At 39.9% G+C, this 21,379-nt stretch overlaps 1 protein-coding gene across 1 annotated transcript in view; it reads right to left on the bottom strand.

The window, feature by feature from the left end:
• Nucleotides 1-21,379, bottom strand: part of SPAG1 (sperm associated antigen 1) — a 106,023-nt gene that overhangs the window by 18,517 nt on the left and 66,127 nt on the right. Inside the window, exons 11-13 of the mRNA XM_082859139.1 lie at nt 10,699-11,112; nt 10,214-10,313; nt 5,074-5,226 (exon numbers count right to left, since the gene is read on the bottom strand). Coding sequence (XP_082715265.1) covers nt 5,074-5,226; nt 10,214-10,313; nt 10,699-11,112 — 667 coding nt within the window. The remainder of the gene's footprint in view (nt 1-5,073; nt 5,227-10,213; nt 10,314-10,698; nt 11,113-21,379) is intronic.

Raw genomic sequence — 21,379 nt, 5'->3', positions numbered from 1 at the left:
AGTAGGCACAGATGGAACTTACCTCAACATAATAAAGGCCATATATGACAATCCCACAGCCAACATCGTCCTCAGTAGTGAAAAACTGAAACTATTTCCACTAAGATCAGGAAGAAGACAACGTTGCCCACTCTCACCACTGTTATTCAACATAGTTTTGGAAGTTTTAGCCACAGCAATCAGAGAAGAACAAGAAATAAAAGGAATCCAAACCAGAAAAGAAGTAAAGCTGTCACTGTTTGCAGATGACATGATACTATACATAGAGAAGCCTAAAGATGCTACCAGAAAACTACTAGAGCTAATCAATGAATTTGGTAAAGTAGCAGGATACAAAATTAATGCACAGAAATCTCTGGCATTGCTATACACTAATGATGAAAAATCTGAAAGAGAAATTAAGGAAACACTCCTATTTACCACTGCAACAAAAAGAATAAAATACCTAGGAATAAACCTACCTAAGGAGACAAAAGACTTGTATGCAGAAGACTATTAGACACTGATGAAAGAAATTAATGATACAAACAGATGGAGAGATATACCATGTTCTTGGATTGGAAGAATCAACATTGTGAAAATGACTATACTACCCAACGCAATCTACAGATTCAATGCAATCCCTATCAAACTACCAATGTTATTTTTCACAGCACTAGGACAAAAAATTGCACAATTCGTATGGAAACACAAAAGATCCCGAATAGCCAAAGGAATCTTGAGAAAGAAAAATGGAGCTGGAGGAATCAGGCTCCCTGACTTCAGACTATACTACAAAGCTACAGTAATCAAAGAGAGCATGGTACTGGCACAAAAACAGAAATACAGATCAACGGAACAGGATAGTAAACCCAGAGATAAACCCACGCACCTATGTCACCTTATTTTTGATAAAGGAGGCAAGAATATACAATGGAGAAAAGACAGCCTCTTTAATAAGTGGTTCTGGGAAAACTGGACAGCTACATGTAAAAGAATGAAATTAGAATACTCCCTAACACCATACACAAAAATAAACTCAAAATGGATTAAAGACCTAAATGTAAGGCCAGACACTATCAAACTCTTAGAGGAAAACATAGGCAGAACACTCCTATGACATAAATCACAGCAAGATCCTTTTTGACCCACCTCCTAGAGAACTGGAAATAAAAATAAAAATTAAAAAAAACAGACATTTCTCCAAAGAAGATATACAGATTGCCAACAAACACATGAAAGGATGCTCAACATCACTAATCATTAGAGAAATGCAAATCAAAACTACAATGAGGTATCACCTCACACCAGTCAGAATGGCCATCATCAAAAAATCTACAAACAATAAATGCTGGAGAGGGTGTGGAGAAAAGGGAACCCTCTTGCACTGTTGGTGGGAATGTAAATTGATACAGCCCCTATGGAGAACAGTATGGAGGTTCCTTAAAAAACTAAAAATAGAACTACCATATGACACAGCAATCCCACTACTGGGCATATATCCTGAGAAAACCATAATTCAAAAAGAGTCATGTACCCCAATGTTCACTGCAGCTCTATTTACAATAGCCACGACACGGAAGCAACCTAAGTGTCCACTGACAGATGAATGGATAAAGATGATGTGGATAAAATATTCCATATATACAATGGAATATTACTCAGCCATAAAAAGAAACAAAATTGAATTATTTGTAGTGAGGTAGATGGACCTAGAGTCTGTCATACAGAGTGAAGTAAGTCAGAAGAAAACAAATACCGTATGCTAACACATATATATGGAATCTAAATTAAAAAAAAAAAAGAAAAGCTTCTGAAGAACCTGGGGGCAGGACAGGAATAAAGATGCAGAAGTAGAGAATGGACTTGAAATGTACTTGGGGAGGGAGAAGGGTAAGCTGGGATGAAGTGAGAGAGTGGCACGGATATATATACACTACCATATGTAAAATAGCTAGCTAGTGGGAAGCAGCTGTATAGTACAGGGAGATCAGCTCGGTGCTTTGTGACCACCTAGAGAGGTGGGATAGGGAGGGTGGGAGACTCAAGAGGGAGGAGATATGGGGATATATGTATATGTATAGCTGATTCACTTTGTTATAAAGCAGAAACTAACACACCATTGTAAAGCAATTATACTCCAATAAAGATGTTAAAAATAAATAAATAATTTTAAAAAGGTGGTCCCCAAGACTGATAAAGTTACTGGTAATTAGTAGAATGCATTCCAATTAGTGAGCTCAGTAGTACTTTTTCTGTGAAAAAAATTTTATATTTATATAGAGGCAAATGTAATACATACACCTTCCCTGCAATTTCATAAACCGAAATTTCAATAGTGATCTTTGGCTATGATAACCACATCTCATATATTTTAGTGTAAAAAATAAATTTGAAAAAATAAATGTATAACCACCCACAATAGCAGAAGAAAAAGAAAGAAAATTTTAGAAAAAAAGAATTTTCAAGCAAAACTTGTATTACCAGCAGAGAGGTAAGGAAGAAGCAGCTGAAAAGAGATGATGTGTTGCCTGGGAATAAATAAGTATATGCAGGGAAATGTAACACGTAAGATTCCTGGGGAGGGATATGGTTAATGGAAGACACACACAAAATAGGCACAGATGTTTAAATTTAAGGAAAAAAAAGCTGCTGTGGCTTTGGTGGCAAAGCAAGCATAAATATGGGATTCATGAAAAGGTATAGTGAAATTTTCTAAATGGATATTTTATAGAAGATATATATGGCAAAACCAGACAAAGCCTCCTCATCCTATAAAACGATGTATCAGCAAGAGCCATTCAATTAAAAAAAATGAGTCTTAAAAGTCAATTTGTGTAAAAGAACCTTCTTGAGTACATATAAAAGTTACAATACAATCCTCAAAAAGCTAAACAGAACTACCATATGACCCAGCAATTCCATGCCTAGGTGTACGCCAAAAGGAACTGAAAACACGTATGCAAACAAAACCTTGCACGTGAATGTTCAGAGCAGCACCATTCACAACAGCCAAATGGTGCAAACAGCTGAAAGGTCCATCAACGGATGAATGGATAAACACAATGTGATACATCCATACAACAGAATATTATTCAGTCATAAAAAGAAATGACGTCAACACACATGCCACACCGTGGACCAACCTTGAAAACATTATGCTAAGTGAAATAAGCCAGACACCAAAGGTACTTATTGTATGGTTCTATTTATATGAACTATCCAGAAAGGGTAAATCCACAGAGACAGCAGATCAGGTGCTTGGAAAGGCAGAATGAGGAGTGGCTGCTTAAGGGGGACAGAGTTTCCCTTTGGGGATGAAATATTTTGGAACTAGTTAAAGGTGCTGGCTGCACAACACTGTGAGTGTACTAAAGGCCGCTAAACTGTACACCTTAAAATAATTTAGCTGTTATGTGAATTTTACTTCAATATTTTAACAAAGTATAATGCAGAAGCTTCAGAAATGTGAATGCCCAGTCTTTCAGACATAAATTCCTCCCTTCAGACCATTCAGCCTATCATTATGAACCAGATTTCCTAAACACCTCCTCAACAGGCCCCTTGTCTCTCTGTCAGATGCTTCCTTGTTTCATGAGAACCCCTAACCCTGGGAAAAGATCCTACTTTCCCCAACCATCTCGGAGACTCCCACACAGAGGATGGGCAGATTAAGAGCAGAATTCCACAGCATGGGGGAGCCACGCTCTGTCTGTTGGAGAATGCATTCATTCCACACAATTTTACTGAGGATGCCTACTGTACAAAGTACCGCAACTACAGAGACAGATAAAACACAACCCCGACCTCCAGGAACTCCTAGAAGAATAAGAGAAAAAGAACTTTACAAAAAGAGAAGGCAGAGAATTTACAAACAATATGGAAAGAAGGCATAGGTGGTAGGAGAGGAGCCTGAAGGGCACGTGTGCTGGGGAGATGGTGGATCAGGGAAAGTCCTCTTCTTCGGGACAAGAAGGAATTAACCAGACAAAAAGGGGGAAGAAGAGCCTTCAGACACATATGAGGAGGCAGCAGATGACGTGCAGCGAGGCAGCTGTGCAGCAGGAGAAAAGGCTTGGAGAGCTCTCAGTGACACGCCTGATTTTACAGGATGGAGACCAAGCCGTGAATGCCCATGGTTCCATCTGGTCCCACTCAGATCCAATAACCAACATCTACCCTTTACTTCCGGACAGGCTGGGACCAGACAGGTCCTGAGCGACCACAGAGTAGAAGCACCAAGCCCACTCTCCACACGGATCTTTCCAAGAGTTTTTCTCCAAAGTGCAGTGGGACCACGTGGGGAGGTAAGGCAGGATCTCAAAGAAGGAATTAATCCGAAACCTGCCATTCTCATTTTCCATAGCTTTGTTCAAGGTCCCCTCGTGGTCTCTCAACGCCCTTCACCTCTCCAACAACTGTGGCCCACACAGACAAAGGCAGCCTCACCTCTCTGTGATCCCCACCTCACTAATGTTCACACTTGGGGAGAATCTGTCTTATGTTAAGTTGTTCCCCCCAGCTATGTTCTAGTTTACTTAAAGACAGAGGCTATGTCATTTTTTTTTTTTTCCCTTTCTGTCTTTTTGTGGGGAGTGGGGCATGGTACGCTAGACCAACACAAGGCTCAGTGTACTATACACATACTTGGAAGAAATTATACTTTGGACAAATGGGACCAGAAAAATATTCTACATACCTAGAAATGTTATCCAAGTAGTAATTTTCAAAGTTCACCTGAAAGCAATTTATGAAGTCTGGAAATTCTTACCTTCCCATTCTCACCCAGGGGGTAAATAGGTCATAATATAAATTAGAACCAAATTCTGTGCTATTTTGCCATTTTAAGTTAATACTCATCCTAGATGAGTGTCTATTTAAAGGGCACATAACACAAATATCTAGCAGGCCCATGAAGATATCCATCAAAACCATTTGGTTTTGAAGGAATGAAAGAAGACAATCATTCATGTAATGCCAATAACAAAGAACACATCTACACTTTGACATCGTTCTTGAAGGAGGGGAGGAAAATAAAATCTCATTCCATTAGAAAACAACTAGACCTCAGGCGGCTGCCTCTGATCAGGTTACCTGTTAACACTGTCATTTGCTATCTGGATTCCGCAGTCTATTTGCAACACTGTTTTATAATCCACATAAGCTTTCTGATACTGCTCTAAAGCTTCATAGGCCATTGCTCGTCGAAGAAGAGGCTTGATTGAGAATGGACGAAGTTCCAGAGCCCTAAAGGAGACAGAAATATTACACTGTCATTTGTTTTGAAAATTACTCCCTTACTTACGCTAACTGAATGTATCCGATAGGACTGGACTCTCACATGCATTCATATCTGATATTTTACCTTGGAGATCTGGCAACATACCAGAAAGGCAAACCCAGAGTAGCAGAGCAATCAAATCTGTGGTTACTTCCTTTCTTTTAAAACAGTATCGAAGCCTGCTCTTTCCCCCGGTGAGACTGAACTCCCCGAGAGCAGGCGGTGCCCTCCCTCCCACTCCCCTGTGTACTAGCAGAGCCTATCATGGCACCAAGCACAGAGTAGGCTTTCAACAGGTTCTTGTTATTGACAGATTAAAAGGAAAATTTTTATTTGCACCTATGTATTTAATAAGGCACTTAGCACAGAACCACAAAACCTACACTGCATTTTGAAAATAAGCTCTCCAAAACTTAATACAGTTGATTATGATTTACTTGCTGCCAAAGGGCTTCAAACATAGACCCGAGGAAATCAAGGGAGTAAGTACCCAATAATTTCTTGTAAGTCATGAATTTTCACCTTGTACTTTTTAGCCTATGAAGCATTTCCAGTATCACTAGAGATGTATTTCAAGGTTATGTTCCTTGGTTTTGTCTGAAATAACTGCTTAAAGCTACCTCACTACTTAAGGCACTTCATTATATTCTGAAACAAAGAATACAATCAAAAGATTGTATTTATGAATGAAAACTATTGTACTCTTAGTTTTAACAAAATCAGCTGAAACTGTAAAGAAGTACTCCGTGCAGAGATCCTATGAAGAGCTAATAATCCACTAACAAATCTCCGTGCCAGACTGCCCACAGCGGGCATAAAGGTTTGCTCTTCTGGTAATTCTTATGCATGAGCAGTTTATAGATCAGACATAACTTGCTTCAGGAAAAGCACGAGTGAGGGCTTCTTGACTTTTTCCCCAACAGTCCTAGAGATCTGCTGTCTATACCTGTCTATAGTGATCTGGAAGGAGGAATCTCCGACAACATCTGCCATTGTTAGTCTCTGCAGACATTCTCATCTAATGTCACAACAAGCCTGCAAGGTAAATAGTAACATGTTCATGTTGCAGGTGAGGAAACGGAGAGACACAGGGAGCAGTCTGCCCACGTGCCCGTTCTTCTGAATTTAAGCTGCAGGAAAACACTGGCGTTGCGGGAGCTGATCACCACTGTATCCCAGTGCCTAGATCACTGCCAGGCCACTGGAGGGACTCAGCAAACCCCTCCCAAATGAACCTGCAGGGCCTACACGCTTTCTACCACGAACAGAAACAAGAGCACCACAGATAAAGGAACTCAGAGTCACCTGCCATTCAGGGATCCCCAACCCGTGGGCCACGGACCGGTACCGGTCCACGGCCTGTTAGGAGCCGGGCTGCACAGCAGGAGGTGAACGGTGGGTGAGCAAGTGAAGCTTCGTCTGCCGCTCCCCATCTTCGCAGCCCCTTGCATTACTTCCTGAACCATTCCCCCAATCCGAGGAAAAGTTGTCTTCCGCGAAACTGGTCCCTGGTGCCATAAAGGCTGGGGACCACTGCTCTACATCGTACAGATACTCAACTGGGTGTGTTCCTCAGCTGTGTATCATAGAATTTGTTCTAGAAATGTCATTAAACCTAATTAGCTTCATTTCTTTGAAAAATAACCAATTTTGCTTTGCCTAAGTGTTAGGATTGGGGATGATTTTAATGATCTTCTTTGCGTTGTACTGGGTTTTAAGACTTTTTTGTATAATAGGTATGTATTACTCTTGTGACCAGTAAAAGTTATTTTAAAAATAATTAAAGTCTATTAAAAACACTCAAACACTAGAAAACAGGTTTCTGGGCATCTGTACCACTACCTTAAATCTACCTTAGTTAAATGCTTAGGGAATATTAACTACACAGTGATTATAAATATAGGTCACAAACACAAGACTACCCCCATTTTACCAAAGACTTCCAACACCCAAGGTGCTATTTATCCACAAGAGAGACCTGAGGTAGGCGTGGAATCTAAAACTGAATGAGATGATGCATTTAATTTTTAGCATTGCCCAGCCAAGTAAATGCAAGGTTTTTTCTCTTTAACCGCAATCCTGAAAATGAATGTGAGCTTTTAAGTGAGAATTCCACTAGAAGGAAAAAAAAAAAGCACATCCATTCATAAAAACAAACACAGAAAACTTTTAAACCAGAGTTTACAAAAGCTTAACTATTCAAGTTAACACAGTTAAGACTCTTAAATCGTCTTCTAATTTCAAGTCCGTCTGTGAGCAACAAAGATGAGAAAAAGCAGAGAATTACCAGGCAACATTCATTCGTCTTGATTCTGTCAGAATACCCTCAATGGAAAATCAGTGAAAGATTTCTGATGTGGTTTAGATAACCCAAAAGATTCTCTGACAGACGGGAACAGTGAAGATTTTTCTTTTAGCTGATAAGCAATTATGAGAATGACAAGTAATTTCTAGAAATAATTCTAGAATTTCTAGAAATAATTCTAGAATTATTTCTAGAAATTGTTTTATTGTTTAAAATCATTTGGTTTTAAACTTTTCTTAGGTGTCATAACCCTGTTTCATGCTTCACCTGGAAGCCTAACCTAGAAACCTGGAGATGCTGAGGGGAGGAGAGGGCAGGGCCTGCAGCCACTGAGCTCCTCAAACAGCCTCATGCTCCCAGCAGCTGCTCTCCATAAGCCCCTGGGAAAGAGCTCAAGGGAAGTGCTTCAGAGTAGGCCCCAGGAGTGTAGACACTTAAAATCAAAGACTTTTCCCCAAAAATGCATACAAAGTTATTTCATAGGTTCCCCCTCTCCCTTATTTTAAACTTTGCCCTGGGCAGTTTTTCTTTTTCGCTGTTTGAATCCTGCTACCACTTGTTTTGTAATAAGCGCTCCTGCAACAGGAAACAACTCTCCAAGGAGCAAAGATAATTAACTGAAAAACTAAAAAATAGGCTCCCTTTAAAATGTATGTAGTATTTTTCAGGTGAAGAGAAAACAGTCATCCTTCTGCTAATAATTGGTTCCTAGTTTATACATATTTAAATACAGCCATATTTCAACATGTTCACATAAGTAAATCATGGTTTCCCTGGCACTGAAATGAGATTGAGAATCGCTGCTTTGGCGTAAAAATCACACCATGCTCCTTATGCTAAGACTCATACACCAGGTATCAAAGAAAACATCTAAGTAGGTCGGCTTCTAGAAAGGTCAGTACTGACCAGCAGAACCAGATTCCTCAGCCTAGAACACAGCTTTTAACTAAGGACACCTTACCTAAACCACCACCCACCTCCCTCCCTCCCTCCCTCCCCCGCAGGCAATCTCCCGCTCTCCTCCAGGGCAAACCTCCATTCTAGCGCCCACCCCCACTCCTGACCCCAGAGTCTCCTCTGTGACTTCCTCCTGGGTCTACACTGAAAAAACGCATTTTAGCAAGAAAATGTCTGCCACCTTACTCTCACTTAAGGATAAAGTGAGTCCACTGTTTGTAACTAGAGTCCTGAACTCACTCACTGAAGGAAGACCTAAGACAAGTCTGAAGGGTAATATATTACCATCACACACTTGAACTGAAAGATTCTTAGCTGCAAATCACAACGTGCCTGATAATCTGCAAATACACGTGGTCTTGTTGTTAGTTATGGGCGGCGGTAGTAAATGTTTAACAACCGGCTCTCCTGAGAAAAGAGGCCCAGGTTTGGGGCATTTGCCAATTTTCATGGTATTAGTAGTACTCCAACCATGGCAGATTTCAACTACCAACTTGACTTCAACCAACTCACAAGATCCTGAAAACCTAACAATTAGCTGGTGTGAGATAGCACAGCAGTAGGTGGGGTCTAGAGTCAGACCAATGTGAATATAAATATTATTGATTTTAAATATGAATATGTAAAATCGGCAAAAAATCCAAGCAGCTCACGGCCTTCTTTTTAAACTGCAGGCACAGATACCAGCAAGATTTTATCCATATCAATAAACTGATACTATCAATGGAAAAAAAAAACTGTTTACCTTATAATCAAGGTGTCCACACATGCTACTGTCCAAACTAGGGCTTCTGAGAGTGAAAGGGGATGATGTTAACAATTATACCAGACTACAGGAGTAAACCAAAACTGTGAAGGTTAAACCAGTACATATGGCTTCTTATTTTTTAGATGCACTAATAGTAGCTTCTTTCCAAAGGGCTCCTGAAGCAGGCTTATTATTTAATGGTAAAATGATACTTTTTATTCATGTAAATATATTCATCCATCTCAGCATGTAACTTGTTGAGTACCATGGGTGACTAACATGCTTGAGGGATGCAACCCTATGATACATGATTCTTGACCTCAGGGAGCTTAAAATCCAATGCAGTGGATGACATAAGTACCTACAGGTGTGAGAGTGACAGTGCAAGCATTACAGCCATGCAGATGACCAGGGAGCCTGAGGTGATCAGGAAAGCAGAGAGGATGGGGAAGCTGAAGAGGAAGGATTTCTGAAAAGCAAAGATGTACAGAGGGCATTATAGATATGAACCAAATGGGAGCAGAAAACTTTTTTGGGGGGCAGTGTGGTGACAGAGGAGGTTATAATTATCTAGAAGACCATACTGAGCCACTGAACACCCGCTGAAACAGTCTGCACAAAATAATGCTTCAGGAAAAGCTATTCTGATGCCACAGTGGATTGGAGGAAGCAGAGACTAGTTAGAAGGCTTCTCCAGTACTCTGAGACTGATGTGAAAAAGAGTATGAATTAAGGTGATAGCAGTGGAAGTGAAAAAAGTTTGCACAATCTTCTATAATTGTCTTCATATATGTGAAAGGATTTACAAGTTTTATGTATTAACCAATTAACACATCTTAAATGTCTTAATTAGACTCTTACGCAGAAAATTTAGTATATTAAATACTGCATTCATCACAGTGAAATGATAATATCTTGACAAAGCTGAAAACGGGCAGTTTACCTGTTACAATCTTGAATGCAGCCACTGCAATTTCCGTCTTTTAGGTAACATGCTGCTCTATTTGAATATAAGATACTTAGATCATCTGCATTTCCACTTCCTAAAATCACATTTAATTAAATACAGTTAAAATCCATTAACGAAATCACAGTTCAACAGACAACTGAGGTCTCCCGCGGCACTGCAGTCCTACACCCCGCTGCTAATGCAGCTCCGAGGACCTCCCTGTGCCCGCAGTGGCCAGAGAGGCCAAGCCCGTAAGGGACCGCTGCAACCGTGCCCCGCCCGGGCACACGCTACGCGTTCCAAGGTACAGCTCCCGGAAGTGGAGTCGCTCCCGCCCTGCCCTCGGTTACTGGGAAGGAACCTACAGGGCGAGCGCCTGTCAATCGGGAGGTGGCCCGCGCCTCTCCCGCGGTGGCCCCTTTAGGTCCCGCGAGCCGCAGCCCGAGGGGCCAGGGACCCCGTGGGCGAAGCTCACTCACCTGCGGGCTCCAGCTGCGCGATCACCGCCGAGTACCTGAGAGCCGCCTCGGCGAACTGCCCGTTTTTAAAGAGCTCGTTGCCCTGGCTCTTCAGGCCGGCGGGGCCGACTGGGGCGGCGGGCGCCGGCGCCGGCGGCGTGCCAGGTCCGGGGGACGCGCCGGGACCAGGGGGCGCGCTGGCCGCAGGGCCCCCGGAGCGCCGCCCGCCGCCCGGGTGCCCATTAGAGCCGCCCGCCGTCGCCGGGGCCCGCGGCCGGTCCCGCTTGTCCGCGCCGACCTCCGGCGCCCGGCCCCGCCGCGGCGCGCCCCTCTGCGGCCGCCTGCCGCCCTCGCTCTTGCCAGTCAGCTTCTTCTGGATGTTGCCCATGGCGCGCGGCTCGGCGGCGCGCCCGGCATGCGCCGGCTCCGCGGCCTCTGTGGGGAGTGGATGCGGGAAGTGAGTGTTTGCATCATCGCGAGCAACTACCAGGGAGGCCGCGGCGGTGCCGGCGCAGGGGCGGGGTCGCGGGAGAAGCCAGGCAGAGTGGGCCCGCCCCTCGGGCGGAATCCGGCGGTTCCGGCGCCTTTGGGGGGCCGGTTGGCCCAGAGGGTTAACAGCGGAGGTCGCGCTCCGAGCCCTAGTGGCTTCCCGGGCTAGGGACGGAAGCCAACCCCGGATTTAACTCTTCAAACGCTGAAGAGCTTGGGACGTGAAAACCGGCATTTCAAAATCATTCCCTTCATCAACGTATACGTATCGAGGTAGGTCTTACAAAATATGTACTTTTCTTCCATTTACAGTTTAGAAATGAATGAATGAAGTTACTAAAACTTGAATACAATAATTGCACCCAAAGTTAGGGCACCCTTTCCTTATGTTAAGGGACTGGGAGAAGATAATTTGAAAAAAAAAAAAAGTCCAAGTGATTTTTAAGCCATTTAAAAATGATTTTAGCAAAGAACTCACATAAAACAGGCACCTGGTTTTTAAAGTGAACCTTAAAAAGACAGTAAAATTTCCAGTACAATACCTTATTCAAACTTAAAAGTTCCTTTGATCTTGATTGAAAGATTTCAGGTACTTATCAGAGGTTAAATAATTGATTATTGAATTGATATTTAAATAGGCAAATGATGCATAAATATTTCATTGATGGGTGTCTTAATATTTAAAACAAAGCAATTCATCATTTCAAAGCACTACATGCAGAAACTTCCCAGCTTTCTCTTGTAACAAATTCTAATCTGATTTTTAATGAATCTATTTCCCATTCTGTTTCATGAATGGTAAAGCCAGAATTTGAAGCACAAAGACAGAGGAAGTAGAAAACCACTAGTACTTAAATAAAAATCAGTGGATGGATGATCACCTTAAGGCAAGCAATGAGTATAAAAACACACTAATTAATAAATACAGCTTTCTATACAGCAGAATAACATCCAGTTTTGGATCACTAACCAAAAGGGGCTTAACAATAAAAAGATGATCTTATTATAGAGATAAATCCCCAAATGGGACCCAGAGCAAGGCTCCAGTACTCTTCATCTGGTATCTGCTGCTCAAGTCCCACCCAGCATAAAAATGGATGGAAGCTTAAGTCAGTGTCAGTAGAAACGATGGACAGCTAGTATTATTTTCTATTCCCTTGTATGTCTGACCAATACTATTACTAAATAGCTGCCATTTATTTAGAACTTAACATGGGTCAAGACCTTTACATACATTATCATTTTCATTATCGTTAATCTTCATACCAAGTATTGTCCCCACATTACAAATGAAGCAAGAGAAACACATGGAAGAAGCTAAGGAATTCTCTCAAGCATGAAGAGCTAGAAACCAACATAACTGAGATTCAAATGAAATGAATGCTGTACCTCTTTCCTTAAGACTGAAATGCCCCTTAACATTTTCCTGCAAAGGTAGAGGCCTGAACATGAAAGACCTGTGAGTCCTGTTGGGTATTTAATTACCTGTGGGACATTCCAGAGGAGTTGTTCAGGAGGTAGCTCCAAATGTAGGTCAGATGAGGCCTTATCTAGAGACATTGACTTGGGAATTGCTGGCATAAAAAGGATCACTGAAGTTTGAGTGTGAATGGAGTCACCGAGATCTTCCAAAGGATCCTAAGAAATAAAACACTTAAAGGGGGGCTTCCCTGGTGGCGCAGTGGTTGAGAGTCTGCCTGCAGATGCAGGGGACACGGGTTTGTGCCCCGGTCCGGGAAGATCCCACATGCCACGGAGCGGCTGGGCCCGTAAGCCATGGCCACTGAGCCTGCACGTCTGGAGCCTGTGCTCCGCAACGGGAGAGGCCACAACAGTGAGAGGCCTGCATACCGCAAAAACAAAAACAACAACAAAAACAAAACGCTTAAAGGATGATCAGAATCTCCAGTGGAGATGGAGGAGTACCTAGAAATGAGAGAGAAAACAGGAGGGTGTACTGCCTCAGAAACCAAGAAGAAAGAGTATTTCAGGGAGAAAGGAGTAAACAGTAACCAATATCAAAGGAAGGAATGGCCAAGAGTTTTGACTGCATAAGGATTAAAGAAAATCATTAGATCTGAAGACCACAAAGACTTCAGTACCCTGGGGTGGGGTGGTTTGGGTAGCTGGTAGATACAAAAATCCTCAATGAAATACTAGCAAACTGTTAAAAGGATTATACATCATGACCAAGTGGGATTTATCTCAGGAATGGAAGAGTAGTTCAACAGTAGAAAATCAATCTATGCAACAGATGACATTAAAGGACAAGGCGAAAAACTGACACGGTCATAACTGACATTGAAAAGGAACCTGACAAAATCCAACACCCCTTCATGATAAAAACACTCAGAAAACTAAGAAGAGAAGTAAAATTTCTCAACATGATAAAGTACTTTTATGAAAAACAGCTAACATCATACTCAATAGTGAAATCCTGAAAGCTTTCCCCTGAAGCTCAGGAACAAGACAAAGATGCTGTTTTCACTGCAGCTACTCAACATTGTACTGGAAGTTGTAGCCTGATCTATTAGACAAGAAAAAGAAATAAAAGACATACATATTGAAAAGGAAAAAGTAAAACTATCTCTATTCATAGATGACATGATTATCTACAGAGATGACATGATTATCTACAGAGATGACATGATTATGTCATAGATGACATGATTATATATAGATTATCTATCTATACCTATATATATATATACATATATATATATATGTACATAAATGTACATATATTCCCAAAGAATACACACACACACAAACCACTACTAGAGCTAATAAGCAAATTCAGTGATTTCAGAGTACAAGATCAACATACAAATATCAGTTGTTTCTATAAATCAGCAATGAAAAATCCTGAAAGGAAATTACGAAAATAATTACATTTACAGTAGCATCCAAAGGAATAAAATATTTAGGAATAAATTTAACCAAGGCAGTGAAAGACTTGTATAATAAATATTGCTGAAAGAAATTAAATAGGGCTTCCCTGGTGGCGCAGTGGTTGAGAATCTGCCTGCTAATGCAGGGGACACAGGTTCAACCCCTGGTCTGGGAAGATCCCACATGCCGCAGAGCAACTAGGCCCGTGAGCCACAACTACTGAGCCTGCACGTCTGGAGGCTGTGCTCCGCGACAAGAGAGGCTGTGATAGTGAGAGGCCCGCACACCATGATGAAGAGTGGCCCCCGCGTGCCACCACTAGAGAAAGCCCTCGCACAGAAACGAAGACCCAACACCAACACAGCAAAAATAAATTAATTAATAAACTCCTACCCCCAACATCTAAAAAAAAAAAAAAAAGATCCTTTAAAAAATAGAAATTAAATAAATGGAAAACCATCTCTTGATCATAGATAGGAAGACTTAATGTTGTTAAAATATTAATACTATACAAAGCAGTCTACAGATTCAACATAATCCCTATCAAAACTCCACAGTCTTTTGGGCAGAAATGGAAAAGCTGATCCTCAAATTCATGTGGAATTTCAAGGGGCCTAGAATAGCCAAAACAATCTTGAAAAAGAGAACAAAATCAAAGGACTTACACTTCAGACTTCAAAACTTATGGAAAGCTACAGTAATCAAAACAGCGTGGTACGACATAAGGATAGACATATAAACCAATGAAATAGAGAGTCCAGAAATAAACCCATGCATCTATGGCCATGTGATTGTTTTCTTAGGGTAAAATATGTTTGAATTTTTATCAAATGCAAATCAATGAAACATCTAAAAACCACAGCTTTGGACCATGTCAGTCAGGTGGTTTTTTTGTTTGTTTGTTTGTTTTAATACACCTTTATTATTTTTTTTGAGGTATAGTTGATTTACAATATTATATGTTTTAGATGTACAAAATATTGATTCACAATTTTTAAAGGTTATATTCCATTTATAGTTATTATAAAATATTGGCTATATTCCCTGTGCTGTATAATATACCTTTGTAGCTTATTTATTTTACACATAGTAGTTTGTACCACTTAATCCAATACCCCTACCTTGTCCCTCCCTGCTTTCCTCTCCCCTCTGGTTTGTTCTCTACGTCTGTAAGTCTGTTTCTTTTGTTATATCCACTATTTTATTTTATTTTTTAAATTCCACATATAAGTTTTATCATATAGTATTTCTCTTTCTCTGACTCATTTCACTAAGCATAATACCCTCCAATTCCATCCATGTTGTTGCAAATGGCAAAATTTCACTCGTTTTTTAAGACTGAGTAGTAGTCCAGTGTGTGTGTGTGTGTGTGTTACATTTTCTTTATCCATTCATCTGTTGATGGACACAAGTTGCTTCCATATCCTAGCTATTGTAAATAATGCTGCTATGAACATTGGGGTACATATATCTTTTCAAATTAGTGTTTTCTTTTTTTTAACATCTTTATTGGAGTATAATTGCTTTACAATAGTGTGTTAGTTTCTGCTTTATAACAAAGTGAATCAGCTATACATATACATATATCCCCATATCTCCTCCCTCTTGTGTCTCCCTCCCACCCTCCCTATCCCACCCCTCTAAGTGGTCACAAAGCACCGAGCTGATCTCCCTGTGCTATGCAGCTGCTTCCCACTAGCTATCTATTTTACATTTGGTAGTGTATATATGTCCATGCCACTCTCTCACTTCATTCCAGCTTACCCTTCCCCCTCCCCGTGTCCTCAAGTCCATTCTCTACGTCTGCATCTTTATTCCTGTCCTGCCCTTAGGTTCTTCATAACCAATTTTTTTTTAGATTCCATATATATGTGTTAGCATACAGTATTTGTTTTCATTTTATTTGAATACATACCCTGGAATGGAATTGCTGGATCATATGGTAGTTCTATTTTTAGTTTTGTAAGAAACCCTCATACCGTTTTCCACAGTAGCTATACCAATTTACACTCCCGCCAACAGTGCACAAGGGTTACATTTTCTCCACATCCTTGCCAACATTTGCTCTTTGCGGTCTTTTTGGTGATAGCCATTCTGACAGATGTGAGGTGATATCTCATTGTGGTTTTTTTTTTTTCCCCTGACCATTTTTTATTTTATTTTATTTGTATTTTTTTTGCGGTAGGCAGGCCTCTCACTGCTGTGGCCTCTCCCGCTGTGGAGCACAAGCTCTGGACGTGCAGGCTCAGCAGCCACAGCTCATGGGCCCAGCCGCTCCGCAACATGTGGGATCCTCCGGGACCGGGGCACGAACCCATGTCCCCTGCATCTGCAGGCGGACTCTCAACCACTGCGCTACCAGGGAAGCCCTCTCATTGTGGTCTTGATTTGCATTTCTCTGATGATTAATGATGTTGGTCATCTTTTCATGTGCCTGTTGGCCATTTGTATATCTCCTTTGGAAAAATGTCTATTCAGGTCTTCTGCCCATTTTTTAATCGAGTCGTTGTTTTGACCTGGGTTGTTGGAGCTGTTTATATATGTTGGATATTAACCCCTTATTGATCTTATCATTTACAAATATCTTCTCCCATTCAATAGGTTGTCTTTTTGTTTTGTTGGTGGTTTCCTTTGCTGTGCAAAAGCTTTTTAGTTTAATTAGGTCCCATTTGTTTATTTTCGCTTTTGCTTCCTTTGCCTGAGGAGACAGATCCAAAAAAATATTGCTACAACTTATGTCAAAGGATGTTTGGCCTACATTTTCTTCAGGAGTTTTATGGTTCCTGGTCTTACATTTAGGTCTTTAATCCATTTTGAGTTTATTTTTGTATATGGTGTTAGAAAATGTTCTAATTTCATTATTTTACATGGAGCTGTCCAGTTTTCCCAGAACCACTTATTAAAGAGGCTGTCTTTTCTCCATTATATATTCTTGCCTCCTTTGTTGTAGATTAATTGACCATAAGTGTGTGGATATGGCCAACTGATTTTGGACAAAAGTGCCAAGTCCATTCAATGAGGAAAGAATAGTTTCCTTAACAAATGGTGTTAGGACAACTAGATTTCTACATGTCAAAAAACAACAACAAAAACAAAAAATCAAAGCTAAGTTGGACTCCTTCCTACCTCAACTAATCAAAATAAATCAATGACCTAAATATAAGAGCTAAAACTGTAGCACTCTTAGAAGAAAACATAGGAGTAAATCTACATGACCTTGGATTTAACAGTGGATTTTTTTTTTTGCCATACCACGTGGCATGCGGGATCTTAGTTCCCTGACCAGGGATCAAACCCATGCCCCCTGCATTGGGAGCATGGAGTCTTAACCACTGGACTGCCAGGGAAGTCCTAATAGTGGATTTTTATATATGACACCAAAGGTATAAGTAACAAAAGTAGATAAATTGGACTTCATCAAAATTAAAAACTTTTGTGCATCAGAGGATATTATCAAGAAAGTTAAAAAACCCACAGAATGGGAGAAATTATGTGCAAATCAAGTATCTGATAAGGGTTTAATATCCAGAATACAAAAATAATGGTTACAATGCAACAATAAAAAGACAACCTAATTTGAAAATGGGCAAAGGACTTGAATAAACATTTCTCCAAACAAGATATACAAATGGCTAATAAGCACATGGAAAACGGTCAACATAATAAGTCATTAGGGAAATCCAAATCAAAACCATAAGGAGTTACCACTTTACACACATTAGGATGGTTATACTCAAAGAGGCAAACCATAACAAGTGTTTGCAAGAATGTGGAGGAATTGGAATCCGTATATGTTGCTGGTAAGAATATAAAATGGTATAAACACTTTGGAAAACAGTCTTGCAGTTCCTCTGGAAGTTAAACATAGAGTTACCATATAACCCAGTATTCTGCTTTTAAGTATATACCCCCCAAAATTAAAAACATATGTACATGCATAAACACAAACCAAAAATACTTGTACATGAATGTTCACAAAAGCATTATTCATAATAGCCAAAAAGTGGAAACAACCCAAATGTCCATCAACTGATTAATGAATAAAGAAAATGTGATATTATCAATGTAAGAATATTATTTTCCATAACAAGGAGTGAAGTACTAAGACACTGGTCTTAGTAATATTTTTTTGGATATGTCTCCTCAGACAAGGGAAACAAAAGTAAAAACAAACAAATGGGACTACATCAAACTAAAAAGTTTTTGCACAGCAAAGGAAACTATGAAAAAATGAAAAGGCCACCTACTGAATGGGAGAAGATATTTGTAAACCATATATCTGATGAGCTAGTATTCAAAATATACAAACAACTCATATAACTCATAGCAAAAAAACCCAAACAACCCAGTTAAAAAATGGGCATAGGATCTGAATAAACATTTTTCCAAAGAAGACACACAGATGGCCAACAGGCACATGAAAAGATGCTCAAAATCGTAAATCATCAGAGATTGAAACGACAAAGAGCTATCACCTCACACCTGTCAGAATGGCTGTTATCAAAAAGACAACAAATAATAAGTGTTAGTGAGGACGTGGAGAAAGTGTAACCCTGGTACACTCTTGGTGGGAATGTGAATTGGTACAGCCAGTATGGAAAAGAGTATGGAGATTCCTCAAAAAATTAAAAACAGAACTACCATACAATCCAACAATTCCACTCCTGGGTGTTTATCTGAAGAAAACAAAAACACTAATTAGAAAAGATATACAGACCTCTATGTTCATTGCAGCATTATTTACAATAGCCAAAATATGGAAGCAAACCACTAACAGATGAATGGATAAAGAAGATGTAGCATACATATATAAATAAATGTACATAAAATATATAATAGAATATTACTCAGCCATAAAAAAGAATGCAATCTTGCCATTTGTGACAACATGGATAGATGTAGAGGGTATTATGCTTAGTGAAATAAGTCATACAGAGAAAAACAAATACTGTATGATTTCACTTATATGTGGAATATAAAAACAAAACAAACGAACAAACATAAAACAGAAACAGAGTCATAGATACAGAGAACAAACAGATGGTTGCTGGAGGGGAAGGGGCTGAGGGAAAGAGAGAAAAAGGTGAGGGACATTAAGTAAAAACTTCCACTTGCAAAAATAAATGAGTCACAGGTATGAAATGTACAGTATGGAGAATATAGTCAATAATTATGTAATATCTTCATATGGTGACAGATCATATAGACTTACTGTGGTGATCATTTTGAAATGTATAGAAATACAAAATCACTAAGTTGTGTAGCAGGAACTAACATGTTGTCAGTCAATTATACTTCGAAACCAAATAAACAAGCTCATAGAAAAAAAGATCAGATTGGTGGTTACCAGAAGTGGGGAATGAGGGGAGGGGGAAATGGATGAAGGCAGTCAAAAGGTACAAATTTCCAGTTATAAGGTAAATAAGTACTAGGGATGTAAGGTACAACATGATAAACATAATTAACACTTTTATATATGAAAGTTTTTAAGAGAATAAATCCTAAGAGTTCTCATCATAAGGAAAAATTTTTTTTTCTATTTTAAAAATGTTGCATCTATATGAGATGATGGATGCTTTCTAAACTTACTGTGATAATCATTTCATGATATATGTAAGGAAAATCAGTATGCTGTATGCCTTAAACTTTATACAGTGCTAATGTCAATTATATATTAATAAAACTGGAAGAATAAAAAAGGAATGAAGTACTGATACATACTTCAACACTTCAACATGGATAAACCTTGAAAACATTATGCTGAGTGAGAGAAGCCAGACACAAAAGGCCACATATTGTATGATTCCATTTACATGAGATATTCAGAATAAGCAAATCTGTAGAGACAGAAAGTGGATTAGTAGTTGCCAGGGGAAAGGGAGATGGGAGTGACTGCTAATGGGAATGGGATTTCTTTTTGTGATGATAAAAATGTTCTGGAATTAGACAGTCGTGATGATTGTACAACCTTGTAAGTATACTAAAATCTACTGAATTTGTAAAGGATGAATGTTATATGAATTATATCTCAAGTTTTTAAAAAGAATGCTTATTTTACCTTACCATTGACAACAAAGAATACTTTTTTTTTTCCATCTCAGTCAATTTGATGGGAGAAAAAAAATCTATATTTAACTTTCATCTTTTTATTAGCAATACAAAAATGTATTGATCGGGACTTCCCTGGTGGCACAGTGGTTGAGAGTCCGCCTGCGGATGCAGGGGACGCAGGTTTGTGCCCCGGTCCGGGAAGATCCCACATGCTGAGGAGCGGCTGGGCCCGTGAGCCATGGCTGCTGAGCCTGCGTGTCCAGAGCCTGTGCTCCACAACAGGAGAGGCCACAACAGTGACAGGCACGCGTACCGCAAAAAAAAAAAAAAAAAAAAAAAAAAAAGATCATTTAATTTCTTCATTAGTGATTTCTCTGTTCCTATGCTTTGTTCATTTTGGTACTAAGCTCTTTAACTTGGTCTTATTGTTTTGTAAAAGCTCTTCATATTTAAGGTCATAAACCCTTTGCCATTTTACTAATTTGTCATTTGCCTTTTATTTTTTTTATGGCATCTGTCTTATACAAGTTTTTAATTTTTACATAATCAAAATAATTCATCTTTCTCTTTATGATTTTGTCTGTTGTTTTAACTCTTTGAAATCCCCACCCTTCCAACCTCCTGATCCCACCAATTCTAGGACAAGAGGAATATTTACATTTTATTCTTCTGTTTGTCAATGACTGTTTAATTTTCTTATATTTCATTTTTAAGTGGAGAATAAGCAACAACACTACGAGGGAGTCTAGAGGCTTACTTTCCTCTGACAGCCACTTCTAAATATTCTCTACTAGGGAAGGAAAACACAAATAGGGAGGTTTCCGAGAAAGCCCATGAACTCAAATCCCAGATCCAATCAGCCTGGCAAGGACAGGTGTTTCTTCATAGCAGTCCTCAAAAGGACAGGTGAAGAAAGCCTATCAATCGTCTTATCTCAGTACGTGACACAGAGTAGGTGCTCAGTAACTGTCAGCTGTTAGATTAAACCCATTGGTTATGTTGTACCTCAGTCTGGATGACCTGGGCCTGGCCAACCCAGGTGGAGCCCACAGGGAAGCAGCAGTATCAGCCGAGGATAGAACACACTAATTGCTGCATTTTCCCATGGTCTTCAGGGCTCCCTGCATCATACCCCATAATGACTAAGAATTCTTTCTTGGAATGTGGTGGGAGGGGAACCACAGGCAAAGATTCCAGTTTGATAACCTCCCTCTGGGCTTTCACATTATTTTCCTAAAAGTGACTTGGATTTCTCCTGTCTTGTCAAAGG

The sequence above is a fragment of the Leucopleurus acutus genome (genome assembly GCF_964270905.1).
Source record: "Leucopleurus acutus genome assembly, chromosome: 17".
NCBI lineage: Eukaryota > Metazoa > Chordata > Mammalia > Artiodactyla > Delphinidae > Leucopleurus > Leucopleurus acutus.
The sequence above is the reverse complement of the archived record's forward strand: the minus strand, read 5'-3'. Positions and strand labels throughout refer to the sequence as shown.